The sequence below is a fragment of the Lactuca serriola genome, chromosome 4 (genome assembly GCF_051521515.1).
Source record: "Lactuca serriola cultivar US96UC23 chromosome 4, Lser_US96UC23_V15, whole genome shotgun sequence".
NCBI classification, from domain to species: domain Eukaryota; kingdom Viridiplantae; phylum Streptophyta; class Magnoliopsida; order Asterales; family Asteraceae; genus Lactuca; species Lactuca serriola.
Genome location: NC_136411.1, coordinates 289,958,244 through 289,973,863, shown reverse-complemented (window position 1 = coordinate 289,973,863; position 15,620 = coordinate 289,958,244). Strand labels below are relative to the sequence as shown.

General features: G+C 35.7%; 1 protein-coding gene across 3 annotated transcripts; it reads right to left on the bottom strand.

The window, feature by feature from the left end:
* Positions 1-1,737: 1,737 nt before the first annotated feature.
* Positions 1,738-11,173, bottom strand: LOC145097133 (protein CELLULOSE SYNTHASE INTERACTIVE 1-like). 3 transcript variants are annotated; one of them, XM_079034644.1, is made up of 8 exons: positions 11,021-11,173; positions 10,498-10,632; positions 10,339-10,409; positions 5,940-8,988; positions 3,311-5,855; positions 2,769-3,223; positions 2,560-2,676; positions 1,738-2,096 (listed from the first exon to the last, which is right to left on the bottom strand). In XM_079034644.1, exons 2-8 carry the CDS (start codon positions 10,564-10,566, stop codon positions 1,956-1,958), a joined length of 6,447 nt encoding a protein of 2,148 aa, XP_078890770.1. In that variant the 5' UTR covers positions 10,567-10,632; positions 11,021-11,173; the 3' UTR covers positions 1,738-1,955. The 3 variants fall into 3 exon arrangements, with proteins under 3 accessions (XP_078890770.1, XP_078890771.1, XP_078890772.1); XM_079034645.1 differs by lacking the exon at positions 11,021-11,173 and adding an exon at positions 10,820-10,934; XM_079034646.1 differs by lacking the exon at positions 11,021-11,173 and having other exon boundaries at positions 10,498-10,655.
* Positions 11,174-15,620: the final 4,447 nt, after the last annotated feature.

The window sequence follows — 15,620 nt, the reverse complement described above, 5'->3', positions numbered from 1 at the left end:
TTTGTTCGGTTGATTATTCTGCTTCAAAGCGTTTTAGCTCTACATACAAAAATATTGTTGAATTATTTTGCAGATTGTTAAACTAGATGTAAAAGCAAATGAAGACGAAGAAGAACATGAAATTAAGGAGGTTGCTCAAGGGATATCACCTCTAACAATCGAAGACATTAAGGAGGACATCATATTAGAATTCTCGGATTAAATATACTTTGATTTCAAAAGCCCGACTAACTTCGCAACTAAAAATAATTGTATTTTAGTTTTCTACTTTAACATACTTTTAACATTGTTTTTATATATTATATTTTGGGTTAATATCATAAAATACCTTATATTTTGTGTTTTTTTTAGATTAAATCACAAATTTATTTTTGTCTGAAAAAACCCTTGTATTTTTTCATTTTTACTAATATGGCTTTTTAGTCATTTTTTCTAAAAAAATTATAAATGTGAGGGTTTTCTCAAGAAAAACCTAAAAAAAAGTTGAGGGTTTATATGGAAGCGGTTAGTGTTAGAAGGTTGAGTGTTTTTTTTTTTTTTTGGGAAAAAAGGTTGAGGGTTTTTTTTTTAAAAAAATACAAGGTTTTTTTCCAACAAAAAATAAAGTTGAGGTTTAATCCAGAAAAAAAAAACAAAAACAAAAACAAGGTCTTTTATGAAAGGGAAAATGATTTGTCAAAGTAATTACCTTTTTGTTTTGTTCACATTAATCAACTTTTTTTTTATACATTTGAAATTTTAACTTATTAAATATGTATATTATCATTAATGGTAACAATCACATTTAACAAGTTTAATGATTGTCTAAAAAAAATCTAAATGTGAACAAAATGAAAAGATGATTATCAAATCATTTTCCCTTTATTAGATTAGGCCCCCGGTATGTTTATAAGGTGTTCACGCATGTTTTCACACCACCTCATCACAAGCTTACTCCACATACACCATTACAGCACCAGCACCAGGGTAGTGGTCACGCATAAAGAGAGGGAAGGAGAGAGAAGAACTCTCAGCCAATCAATGTCTTTGTGATCGTCCGTGACTGGTACCACTCCACAAGACATCTACGCCCTTTGGGGGTGGTGTTCTCGTGTGAAAGGAGGGTGTCACGTAGGTTTCTACACGTATAAAGACTTCCATCCCTCCCAACCTTAACCTTTTGACACAAGGTTGTCAAGATCAGATCCTACATATAATTGTTTTTGGATTTGCAAGATCGAGATTGGATCCTAAAATCCCACAAAATAAAACATAATTTTAACTTATAATTTAAAAACATAAAAAATATCTTAAAGATTCAGTTTTCCGTTCAAAAGTTATAAAAACTTCAAAAAAATTCTCAACTCACAACATAAAATGATAAACGGTAAACTAATAAATAGTAAAAGACATAAAGTAGTAAACTCATTTAAAAGAAAAAATCAAGGAAAGGTAGAATCGGATCGGATCCTACCCAAAATACAATCCAACTCATTTTTCATAATTACGGTCAAATCGTGATTTTAACATCCTTGTTTTGACAAAGTGCGCAATGGTACGTCGCTCCACATAATTCAGGTAAGGCATTTTCCCAAAATCTTTACCGAAACGTAAACCCAAATGTGTTTTGCTAGTACCATGCCTAAACAAAAACTTACTTTCCATGCAAATGATTAAAAATAAAAAGAACCCTAATACAATACATAATCCAACCAACAAATTTCTCATTACTTTGGTACCCCTTTGTCAAATAAAGAATTAAAAAACACATCAGTTTAAACTAACATTCACACATCTCACAAGCAACAACAAAAAGGCACCGCAAACACAAGCCGGGTCCAGTTCAAATCATAACATTACAACACAACAATTACAAGAAACAATTGTTCTTTAACCTATACTTTGAAATCTACAATATAACAAGTATCATTCTTTTTCAAAAATTTATATACAAAAAAAACGGTTTTAAAATTAAATTACTTGTTTGACCATTGAAATTCTATTTCAAGATTCCTCGAGGCACCATTTTTGCTTTCGGGCAACAAAGCATACTCGCCCGCCACTGCCCCCAGCATCACCACTCGGTCAATCTGTATCGTTACCTTCCCAAATGAACTCTGCACAAACAAAATATGAAATATAAAATCCTCCATGTGTTGTTTATTTTGACTTAATGAACTTAATATTCAGTTATTGAAGCATCCTACTATCATTTTTTTATATTGTAGCATTGTACTTCAATTTTTTTCTTATTAAGACAGTGTACTTTGAAAAATCTATCCAGTTATAGTAATGCACTTGTTAGTTGTTACATAGGAAAAGACTATACAGGACATGACAAGATTTGTAGCGATATTTTCGAGATCAGAATGAAGAGGGCATTCACGTCTTTTCTACAGACGAGAATTCTAAAGTGAATCTGTCCCACGTTTTTTGGTGGGTCAAAATATTGTAAATTTTATCCTATGACTAGAACCCCAGCCCTCTTCTTTCATTTAATCATCATCTATGCATTCAAAACTCTGATAAAAACAAATATAAGTTTTAAAAATTGAAACTAGGCTTATATGAAAAAGCTACCTTTCCCATCTTGCTTTTATTTTTGCATGAGATATGTAGCTTCTGGCCTTTAGGAGGACTTTCAAAGGACCAAACAAAGTTCTCATCCCACTCTGGATTAGGACCTGTTGCAACCACCTAAAGAAACAAAATTCAACAAGAAATTAATAACTAAACTTTTGAATTTCAATAAAAATATAGTTTATAAAATTAATAAATTATAAATGTACCTTGGTTTGCCTGGAAGGAGTGTTCCCAAGTGTAAGCTTGCAGTAGACACTCGGATTACCCACAGATTGTTTCATATTATTCCCACGTTTAATTATAACAGTTAATGTCCCGGGTAAACACTGCAACAAAAACTCGGCTTTTTCTTGAAACCGAGGTGGGCCCGACTGGATCAAGTACTGCAACAAAGGTATTGCATCTGCAGCAGCATTTGATTGTGATCTGGAGACATCAGCAGGGCATGCAGACCACGCTAGCCTCAGAAGAAATAGCGCGTCCAATGCAGCTTCTTGTGTTGCTTCTGAGCCGGTTTTGAGTGATGTCACCAAATGTGGGATGCTTAATGTTGCGGGTTCAGAGGCTCTTAAACGTGGGAAGTTTCCGAAAAGTGCGTTTAGTGCTTTTAAATACTCCTCGTGAACTGTTCCTGTTGCCCATAAATCTTTTTCAATAGCAGCTGCAATAAGAGATAAGATCAGAAGGAGATAAATTAAAGGCAATATAGCATTGTATTTTCAATTTTTTCTTATTAAGATTTAATTACCGGTTATAGCTCTAACAGTCTCACTAGATGCATATTCTTGGATGGTATTGTTGGAAAAAAGAAGCTTGATAAACATTGCAGCTTGGATCGATGTATCTGTATCACCTGAACCAATCAAATCAAGCACAACCTGAACCCCTCCAGCTTCCGCAACTGCTCTTTTATTCGATCGACTATGCATCACAAGATTCTGCAAAGCACAAATCGCCACAACTTTCATTTCTTCAGAAGGTTGGTCTTCAAGCAAATTCACCAAAGCCCGACACGCAACAACCGCATCAGCAGATCGCGCTAAAGTCTCGTTCTGGAACAAATCCCCAAGAGCAAGAGTCGCCAACAATCGAGCCTGTTGACCTTGAGTTTGTTGCTCCAAAAGGTATTGAGAAAGCGGTAAGATAGCTGTTTTTGTGGCTCTAGTTTCCCTGATCTTTACATTGTTTAGCAACACTTCTAGAAGCCTGGCTGCGGTTTCCTCACATTGGTGACACCTTAGAAGCTCCAACAGAGCTTCAATCGCACCACTTTCAGCCATGGCTAGAGCCGTTGTGGAATCGTCGCTTTCGAGGACAAGAAGCGCGTTTAGGGCACCGATTACAGTTGCCTCGGAGCCTGACCGGAGTAAACGGACCAACACCGCGATTGGGACTTCTAAATAGAACTCGGAACTGAACTGTAGAATGCTCGATAAAACCGCAGCCGCGGATTCCCATAACGCGTGTGGAAGAGAGGGGTCGGATGCGAGAATAACTTTCGAAAGCTCAGCCACACCGCCTTCTTTTGCAATTTCGTTAGGCCAAGTTAACGCGATACTCACGAGAGCCTTCACAGCTCGTTGTTGTAAAATTGGAATACCGGATCCAAGAACACGCATTAACGGGCCGATTACTTGTTGTGACATCGCGTCTTTTTGGTAATGTTCTTCGAGGAGGAGATGAGATAGAAGCTCGGCGGATAACTGTTGGACAGCGGGGACGGGAGAGTCGAGTAACGGGATGAGCGGTTCGATGGCTTGGTGAGCGGTTAATGTGTAGTCCGCTCGACACTGGGGATGTTCTAGAATATTCACGAGAACCTGCAGCGCGCTATGCTGCCCGTCTGGCCCGAACTCGGGTTTGGTTAACAATGAGAAAAGAGGTTCTACCACTTTTGATGCAGATTGTCCTTTTGCTATAGTGGCATTGTTGGTTAGTATTCGGAGAAGTTCAGCGAAAGCTGCACAGAGAAAATCCGGTGCTTCATGGAGGATATCGAGTATGCTTTCGATTACACCGGCTTTCACCATGTCCATTTTAGAAGAAGGTCGGTCTTTTCCCAATTTAACAAGAGCTCTAGAACTCGCCTCGTGTAGCATGTAGTTTTTGCCATACAGAAGCCCGACAAGAGGGATTATCGCACCGTGTGCTGCGACTAACTCGGCTAAATTTTCATCATCCACGAGCCTATCGAGTGCCCGGACAACCGAATTCTGGGCGGGGCTTAGTTCGGATACGAGAAGGGCAATTAAAGGCTCGACACACCGGGCAGCAGCAATAGTTGACCGGATTCTTGTGTTCCCGAAAAGTACACAGCATAACTCCGCTGCATCGCCTTTCAAATCCATCGAACAGTTCGATGAGAGAATTCTACAAAGAACATCGACCGCATTGAGTTCGACATCTGCAACAGCGAGAACTCCGGATGGGTTATCGCTGAGTAGTCTAACAAGTGCAGCAATGGCGGCATGTCGTTCTTTTTCCAATCCGGTGTTCAAAACTTCCACCAACGGTTGTACAGCTTGGCGGGCGGAATCCGCGTTTCTAATGTGATCGGCATGGAACAGATTCTCTAACGCTTTAGCCGCGCTGTATCTCGCACCCCGACCCCCCATTCGTAACACAGCGATAAGCTGACTCACAGCGTAAAAAGAAGACTCGTGTTTTCGTATTTCCGGAGAGCTAAACAGGATTCCGAGTAGATCAGTAGCAGCTTCCTCAGGGGCGTCTTGTGGGCCCAGTGAGAGGTACTTTGTTAATGCCTCCAAAGCACCGGATTCCACCATGACTGTTTTATTCGAAGGGCAGTCATTGGAAAGTTGAATTAGAAGGTTTAGTGCCAAAAAAGGTGCCCCTGGGCGATCTGGGATTGGTTTGAGGAGATCAACTAAAGCTGGAATTGCTTTCCGGGAAGTGACACCGACTCTGATATCATCGACTCTGAATAGCCTCTCGAGGGCGACTTGTTCTGGGTAAGGGACTAAAGCAAACTCTTCGGAGAGTTCTAGAAGATCGCGTATATCGGAATCGGCACATCCGAGTAATGAAATGAGACCGATTGCGGCTCCTGAGTTGGCAACGGATAAAAGTGTTCCCCTGCTTCCGTTGCAGACTAGGCTTGTTATGGCTTGGGCAGCAAAGTATCGATTGGCTGAGTCCTCTGATCTTAATAAACTCGCGAGTGTTGGTATGGCTTTTATTGTTGAGTTTGAACGGATGATGTCTCTGTCTTGAAATAAAATAGCAAGTAGTAGTGCGCATATCCATATGCTGCTATCTTCGTTCACGTCAAACTGTATATGAAGCAGAAGGAAATATCTTTATATCTTTAAACTTATGTTATTGAAGTGTACTATGAATTTAAGCAGATAGCATACCTGACCATACTGTGACAAACATTGTGAGATTCGCTCAGTGACAACTTCTACAGCTCCAGCCTCCATAATTTCAGCTTTACTTTTATCATCATGACTAGCAATAGCAGAGAGTAACCATATAGCAATATTAGCGCCATATATAACCGATGTACTTGTCACTTTTTCACTAGCTATTCCTTCTTCAAAATCTCTGCAGATACTAATAGTCTCTTTATCCTCCATGTCTCCCAAATGAGAACCCTTTGGCAAACTTAGCATCAAGACAAGAGACTGCATCAAAGAAGCATGTAACTGTAGTTCATGAAGATCCTCCACAACTCTTTGAATATTCACTTTTGTAGCACAAACAAGAAGCGCAGTTCCACCAATTTTCACCGTTGGATTCGAAGAATAAACCACCCGACTTGCAATCGATGAAACACAACCAGAAATACTTGTGATTGAATTTCCCAAAACCACACTCTGTGCATGACAAAGCCTTGACAAAATTTCAACTGCTTTATCTTGTAAGAGAGAACTCGCACCCGAAATGCATGACACAATAGGGTGTATGCTATCTGGGTATTCCGTAAGCACTGCCCATGCGGGTTTGACCTGCCCGGTTGACCCTTTCAATCTAGACAAAATAGCGAGCGCGTTTATCGCCTCTAACATGGCATCAGAGCCAGAACTTGTGGTTTTGATGAAAGATACAAGTGCTAAAACTGTTCCAGTGCGATTCACATAGTCTGTTAAGGTGGAATCAGTTTGGCGTGAGTTAAGAAGCCGGGCAATCCCTGCTGCTGCATGGGTCCTACCTGTGGACTCGCCTTCTAGAAGAACTCTAGTGGCAGGCATAATGAAATCTTCGGGAACAGCTTTTTCTGAAACTTCAGAATCCAGTAAGAGATTTGCTAAGGCACAAACAGCCTGTTCAGCGACTTGCAGAACTGAAGAGATTGCGAGTGATAATAATGGAGTCAGTGTGTCTCTAGCAACAGCAGCCACATCGCGGTTTTCTCTAATGGATAAAAAGATTGCAGCAAGGCATCCGGAAGATTCCGCTAATATGCTTTCGGATTCGGAGTTCAAAAGCTTCATCACAGACCAAAGAGTTTTCACAGCCACACTGCTTTCACGCAAATCCTTCCGCTTACTAAAGATTCCCGCAAGAGCCGAGGCTGACTTGGCACGAGTCTCTTCTTTTGTAGAGTTTAGAATCTTGATAATCGTCTCGATTGCGTCATTCGAAGCACTACCTTCACGTAACAGATCTTGAAGTGGGGCCGTGGAAAGTAAACTTTTTAACGCGTCTAGAACGTAAACTTTGGATTCTGGAAGTTCACTGGTCAACAATGCGGTCAGTTGACTTATGGTTGCGGTATCTGATTTGTGAATTAAATGGTTCAAAGTCTTGGCTGCGATTTCTTTCCCGTTTGAGCTTCCATTCTTCAACAGCCATAACAAAGCAGGAACAGCATCAGCACTCTCGACACATTCGCGTATATCTTCACTGTGATTACAAAGATTCCCAAGAATCGTGGCGGAATCTTCTTTCGCTTTTGGAGATCCGGTTTCCAGGATTTGAACAAGTGGCGGGATACCACCAGCAGCCGTAATCGCCCATTTGCTTTCGTCATTTTCATTCGATAAAAGACAAAGCAACGCAACTGCACACTCTTGTTGTTGTTCAGACGAAAGTCCAAGAAGAGAAATCAACATCTGAATCCCTTCCCGACCTTGAAGCGCGTACCATAAACTACCTTCGTTTTTGCAAAGAATCAACAAAGATTTTATCAATTCGTCTTGAACTTCATTCGTTGCCATTGTAATCAACCCAACCAACAAACGTTTCGAATCTGAATTCGCGAGTTTCGTCGAAAGCGTCGCGTTTCCGTATAAACTCGCGAGAGCTTCAATCGTGCGTTCTTGGACTAAAAACGGTACACGAGGCTTAAACTGTTTGACCAAAGTCAACTCGACATCAACCGGATCCGAAGCTTTACTAGTTTCCGCTTTATTGTCATATATCATAAGCGCAGACGCCAGAGCCCCTAAAGTATCAGCAGTCTGTGCAGGCGACGCGCACGAATCCAGACTTTGACCGAGGCTCGAGATGACATAAGACAACCCTCCGGAGATATTCGCAAGAGCACACATTGCGTTTTCTTGTAAAGCTTGCGCGTGTTCACCTTGCATGAACTCCTTTGAAGGAGCTATTGTTGCATTGATAAGAGAAGGGATACCACTAGAGCTAGCAATCTCTCTCCTTGCTTCTTTGCATTGAGCCGAAAGAGATTTTAAAGCTGCGGCTGCTTGTGCTCTTACCGGAGCTTCATTACCAGGGCCTAGAAGCTTCAAAAGTAGTTTGGTTGCTTCAGCATCAACAATTCTAGAACACACTGAAGCATCCTCCATCATTAAAGAAGCTAGTAAAAAGCAAACGTTTGCTTGAGTTGTAGATTGTTCGGTTGCAAGTAGCTTCACGAGTATAACTTCACCCCCGGATTTTATCGTTGCAGACCAGAACCCTTCTGTACTGCTACACAAATTTCTTAAAGCACCAGTCAACAAATCATCGACTAAATGTCCACCTTTGAGCCCTTTCTCTAGCTGCTCCCATAGCACTGGGACTACCCCTTCAGTGGAAAAGATTTTGGACCCCACGTGATCTTTGGCTCCACCTTGAGAAACAGCATAAATGGTCTTTGCACCTGCGATTCTTCCTTCGACTGAACTAGACTTCAGAAGGCCGAGAAGCGGAGGAATACAGCCCCCGAGTAGTACTTTGACACGTAATTCGTTTTCTTTACATAATGAGCCTAAAACAGTAGCTGCTTGCATTTTTACTCCAAGTGATCCGGATCTTAGGAGAGAGACTAATACTGGAACTGCTTGAGAATGAGATCCAACTGCACTAAATGCGTTTGCACGTGTATCTATCAGCTCTAGTAATTGTTTCAAGTTGTACTCTTTGTCCTGTGCAGATAATGAAGTTTGGCGTAATTGCTCTATGCATTGAGCAACACTTGCTAATGTCCCATCTGGATCCTCCATGCTATTACCCCCTCTGAAATATACAGATAGAGTATTATGGTCTTGAGTTTTTTTTAACTTTTTATACTTTTTTATTTACAAAACACAATTGTTTTGAAAAGTTCAATCCAGAAGGTAAGCAACTGGGATTTTTTGTTCACAAAATACCTTGTTTTTATGATTTTTAATGGTATTTTGTGAACAAAAAGTGCAGTTGTTTCCGTTCTAATGGTACTGATTTATAACAATGGTGTTCTGTAAAGAAAGAAAATAGTTTGTTACCCATTTATGACATTAACCCTTTTCATTATATTTTATGAGAAATATATTGAATATCATGAATGACACATCCAACAAGACAAATCAGGATAATATGTCAGCCAGAAATTTATACATTGGCAAATATTCAAAACAATTTCCTGTTGTAAAGCAAATGTGTCATCTCTTGATCATTACATACAGGGCTAAATGAACAAAATAGCTACCGTTTTTCATTATTTGTTTATTATAGGATATAACTTTCAGTTCTTGCTATTATAGTATTGTACTTTCAAGTTTTTTCTTATTAATACATTTTACTTTGCAAAATCTAATCAGTTAGAGCAGTATACTTTCATAAAATAAATTCTTGACAAGACATTGTGCTTTCAAATTTTTTCTTATTATGGCATTGTACTTTGAAAAATATGTTTAATTGCAATGTATTTGGAAAATTTTGTTATAATTGGATAGAGTTTTCAAAACACAATGTTGTAAAGAGAAAGTAGAATGCTATAACATACATATAAATCAAAGTAGGTTGTTATTTTTTTCATTCAACCCTTATATATGTCAAGAAGTATACACCAGTACATCAAATCACAATTGATGGCCAGAATTGAGCCCTAAATTATACCAGAACCAATTGGTGAAGTGTATGCAAAAGGCAAAAGTTATAGAGAGAGAGAGAGAGAGAGAGAGAGAGAGAGAGAGAGAAGGGCTTAAGTATGATCTGTATGATTGAAGTAGGCACAATGGTAGCCAAATTTATAAATTTTAATTATTGAGACTAAGAATTCATGTTTTTCATTAGCTATGATATTATGATTCACGTGCTAACAAATTTGGCAATCTAAATGGACACTTGACTAGGAAGACCTTGAACAAAGAGCATGTGAATAGGGATTTGAACTCAAAGTAAACTCCAAAGAGAAATGCAGATAAATCCAAATCTTGTGTATAAAAACACACCATTTCAATCATACAAACAAGACATGGATACTTTCTATTGGAAAGCAAGGTAATACATACTTTACAACAAATAACTACCTCTATTTACACCAATTAGATAACTAGGAACAAATTACCTAACAAGTAACAAACTGCATGAAGTAATTAAACTGACCTCGAACTCATCTTTATAAGGGATTGGGGAGTTGCAGGTTCTATATCATGAGGTCTATCCCCATTTCTATCCTGAATTTAGTTAAAAAATATGAGATTGTCAATAATTTTAATATAAAGTTAACGTACTTGAATTACAAATATAGAATTAAGTGACTACCAGATCATTCGTGGCAAGACTGCTGCCATTACTGCTGGAAGAATACGCCCAACCTACAGTAGCGGCCATTCAAATCCGAAGCAGATCAACCTCCAACTCCGAATCGCAGCCAAAAACTAGAATCTTGATAGCTGCCTGCGGAAATGATCCAAGAAAACCTATCAATTACATCGTAAATTTACTTAATTGGACCATTAGCTTAAAGACTTATCAACCGCCTACAAAATCAACCTAAAATTCTTCCGAATTGTAAACAAGATAGTAGATCAAGTACTGGAATCCCAATTCGGGAAATGACTCGGTAAAGAAAAGAGTGGATCACCTATTGTAATCCTAATTGAAAAAAATCATTTCCAAGGTCAAATTCAGTCAATCGTGTCAACATATTATACATTCAGTCGAGCAAATTTATTCACAAAAATACAATGATAAGATCCGAGATTACTGTAGAATCAACAAAAGCAAATGAATTCAATGAATGCAGAGAATGTTGAGCAAAATCTGGTGATTAATGAGTTCTAACCACTGTGGGAGATCCAGGGGAATAGATCTACTGTTTTCTCAACGCATTTGATGGGTTTCGTAGCAGACAAGTGAAGAGGACCCGATGGGTGTGTGTGTGTGTGAGAGAGAGAGAGAGAGAGAGAGAGATGGGGAGATGAAGAGGTAGTGTGACGGTATATCACAGAAAGAGAAAAAGGGTGTGTGGGGTACTACTGACCACCGACAGTTCACATCAACTTGCTGTTAGAGCTTACATGATAATTTCGTTAAAAAATATTAGGAAAATTGAATAATCATTTTTATATTGTTTATTTTAAAAAATAAGAAAAAATGACTTGAAATTACTTATTTGTTTGTTTTGTTTACGGGAAATTTTCTAATGTTTTGGAAAAGATTTTAATAAAATTTTAAACTTTTTTAATAAAAAAATCTCTATTATTTAACTTTTTAAATAGGAAACTCAAGAAATCCATTAATTTATTCATTTTATCCTTTTTTTTTTTTTGTTCCGTTGAATAGTTTACCAAACAAAATCATTAATTTCTTTAAAATGATGAGATTTTTCTGTATATTTCAATAAAATTTGTATAATGCATAAACATCTTTTTTACATATTTATGTATATTTTTTTTAAGTTTTTATATGTATATGCTTACATATTTTATGTATTTAAAAATATTAATGTATTTTTTTACGTATTTATATGTATTTTTAAGTATTTTATATACTTTTTATGTGTTATATTTTTATGTATTACGTTTTATATGTATTTTTATGTACTTATGTATTTTTTTAAAGTTTTTTATATAGATGTTTATATATTTTAAATGTATAAACATATTTCTTACATATTTATATGTCTTTTTAAGTATTTTACTTAATTTTTATGTATTTTTTTTATGTATTACGTATTTATAAATTTTTTAAGTTTTTTATATAGATGTTTATATATTTTTATGTATTTTAAATGTATAATTGTATTATTTTTACGTATTTATATATTTTTACTTCAAGTTGTCTTTGTCATTCCATCCAGTTCTCACAACTTCTTCGAGAATGTGTAGATTATTTTCCTACATACCCATATAATTTAAGTTTTTCTCATTCGATTATCTTCAAATTAAACATCGAATTAAAAAACAAAATAATAATTATGCACATACAAAATCTTTATCAGTCTCATATGGCCTCAAAGGAACCCCAAGCTTTCGTATGTGCATAAATAATTATTTTGTTTTTTAATTCGATGTTTAATTTCAAGATAAACAAATAGGAAAAGCTTAAAATATGTGGGTATGTAGGAAAATCATCTAGACATACTCGAAAAAGTTATGAGAATTTGATGAAATGGTGAAGACGACTTGAAGTCAAAAATATATAAATACATAAAAATAATACAGTTACACATTTAATATATATATATATATAACTTAAAAAGTACATAAATACGTAAAAATACATATAAATACGTGATACATAAAAAAAAACACATAAAACATGTAAAATACGTAAAAATACATATAAATATGTAAAAAAAATATATGTTTACACATTTTAAATGCATAAACATCTATATAAAAAAACTTTAAAAAAATACATAATCAAGTAAAAATACATATAAATACGTAATCCATTAAAAAAACATAACACTATATATATATATATATATATATATATATATATATATATGTGTGTGTGTGTGTGTGTGTAAGTAAATACGTTCATAAACTTAAAATACATAAAAATATGTAAACATGTACATATAAAAACTTAAAAAAAATATACATTCATACATAAATATATGTATGTATGTATGTTTATACATTATATACAAATGAAAAAACATCATAAATGGTTCCAGATCTAAAGTTTAATCATTGTGGTTTAAAACCCTCATAGATAGTCCATGTGCTTTCAAAACTTTTGACGATGGGTCCTTATTGCTAACTCCGTTAAGTTTTGTCCGTTAACTGAAGGGTGTTTTCGTCATTTCACTACCATAGGGATCATTTATGATGTTTTCTCTTATTTTATTTTTTATATTAAAAATAATTATTTAATATGTAAAAGGTCTCACCTCTCTCTCTCTCTCTCTCTCTCTCTCTCTTCTTGAAATTAAAAAACCCATATTTGCAAATACATCTTAAAACATACGCATAAAACCCAACAATTGCAAATGCATCATACGAAATCTAGTGAAGAAGAAATGGATTAAATACCACCCTACACTACCCCATCATCCTCTTTTTCTCATTCGATATCACCTCCCCCATTTCTTTTTAAGACTAGATCAATGTGTCTCACTTTCATCATCTGAAATCGAAGCTTTCTTAAATTTCTCATTTCAGGTAAATCGATAATATATTCACTTTCTAGATCCGACTTTGACAGGTAGTAGTGTGACAGAGAGAAACAGAGGGAGTCAAGGTGGTCCGAAAGGTGTTAATTCTTTGATCATATATGTCATCACCGTAAGAGAGCACCGAAATTTTCAGAAATCATTTGTAAAAATTAAGATAAAATTGTTTCTGCACATCGACCCAAGATGAACGCGTAGATTGTATACTGAATTTGGGGGCGACAACATGTAGATTGTATACCTCCCGACACCATTCTTCATCTTGGAAGTTAGGATGAAGAAAAACCCAACTTTTATCTCGGTACTGTGAAGATGAAAAAACACAGCTTGTATATGTGTAAATCGGCACCTCCAGTTCTAGATTTGTCCATCGAGTCCAAACCTTTCAGATTTAGGGTTCACCGAGTTCAAGCCTTTTTGATTTAGGGTTCATCGAGTTTACCAGTAACTGATGACACAACCCCCAATCTCTTAGGGAAAAAAACCCGGTGTGGGTGTCCCTTCCCCATTCGTTTTAAACTCTCTGATTAATGTAATTTTGGGGAAGAAACTAGATATATAGTACCTTAGCTTTATTTGGCTTCTAAATCTTATTTCCAATAACATTTACAGGTGAGAGGAGTTGAAGGAAACAATTCTTGAAGTGTACATGTTCACCTGTTAGAGAGAGAGAGAGACAGAGAGAGAGAGAGATTATATTTAATAAGAGAAAACATCATAAATGGTCCCTGTGGTAATGAAATGACGAAAATACCCTTCAATTAACAGACAAAACTTAATGTTGTTAGCAATAAGGACCAATCGTCAAAAGTTTTGAAAGCATAGGGACCATTTACGAGGTTTTTAAACCACAATGACTAAACTACAGATCTGATGAAACCACAGGGACCATTTATGATGTTTTTTCTATACAAATTTTGACGAAATCTACAAAAAAATCTCATTATTTTTGAAAATTTAACAATTTAGTGTCGTGACTTGTTGAACGTGTCAAAAAGGGATAAACTGAATAAATTAGCCGGTTTCTTGGACTTTTCTATTCAAAAAGTTAAATAGTCGGGATTTTTCTATTCAAAAAAATATAAGTCTTTATTAAAATTTTCCCAAAATATTAGGACTTTTATGGAGATTTTTTTTTGTATATATTTCATCATTTAACTTGTTAAATGTGTTAATATATTACCATTGTCACCGGTTATCTGAGCTAACAATGATAATATATAAACACATTTAACAAGTTTGATGGTTAAATGTATATAAAAAACAGAAATTGTCTAAATATGAATAAAGCGAAAAACTAACTACCCTGATAAATCGATTTCCCCACTTTTGGTAGAGATTTTATTTTTCATATTTGTTTGTATTATTTTTCTAAGCCTCTTTTTAAAACATTCATAATTATTGATTACTTATCATATTTATAGCTTTTTGATTTTTTTTTACTAATTTATTTTTAGCAAAAACCTACTACCATAAATATTAATTAATCAATGATCAATTCTAAACTTTCATTTTAGTTAACAAATATATTTATATTTTTTTTTGAAATATTGTATATATCCTCTTATGTTTTTTTTGTATGTTTTTAAGCATAAGTATATTATATTGGTGAAAACCAACATCTTTTGGTGGATACATATAAAGACCTTCAACTTTGGAGTTTTTATCTCACTTCATCAATTTTCAATCTCCCATGATAATCAAAGTCTTCAAATGTTGTAGGTTTTTTCCGTGAATGATTGATTTATTCTTTTCATGCTTTGCAAAATGAGATTTGGGGGATTAAAATGATTTTAAGTTTATTCATTTTAAAACCATTATGTTGCTAAACGTGTAGTTTATTATATACTATTTTTAAATAAAACCCAACAAATATAGCTATGAAATTTATGATGGAAAAATGGCTACAAAAATCTTATTATAGGATTTGCTATGGAAAATGACTATGATATGCTATAGAAATACGATTATAAAATTTACTATGGAATTATGACTAGCATTTACTATGGAAATATGGCCACAAAATAATATATGAGAATCCTTTAAAGGTTAAAAACATTTTTAATTAAAAATGGATGTTCGAAACTAGGGATGAGAATTTGGCCCAAAAACCCGAATCGAACCGAAAACCGAACCGGACCGAACCGAATTAGACCCGAATAAGCAATTCGATTCGGTTTTCGGGTATTTATATAAGGCTTATTCGGTTTTCGGGTTATTCGGTCCGGGTTACCCGAATAAGGGCTTATTCGGTCCAAAA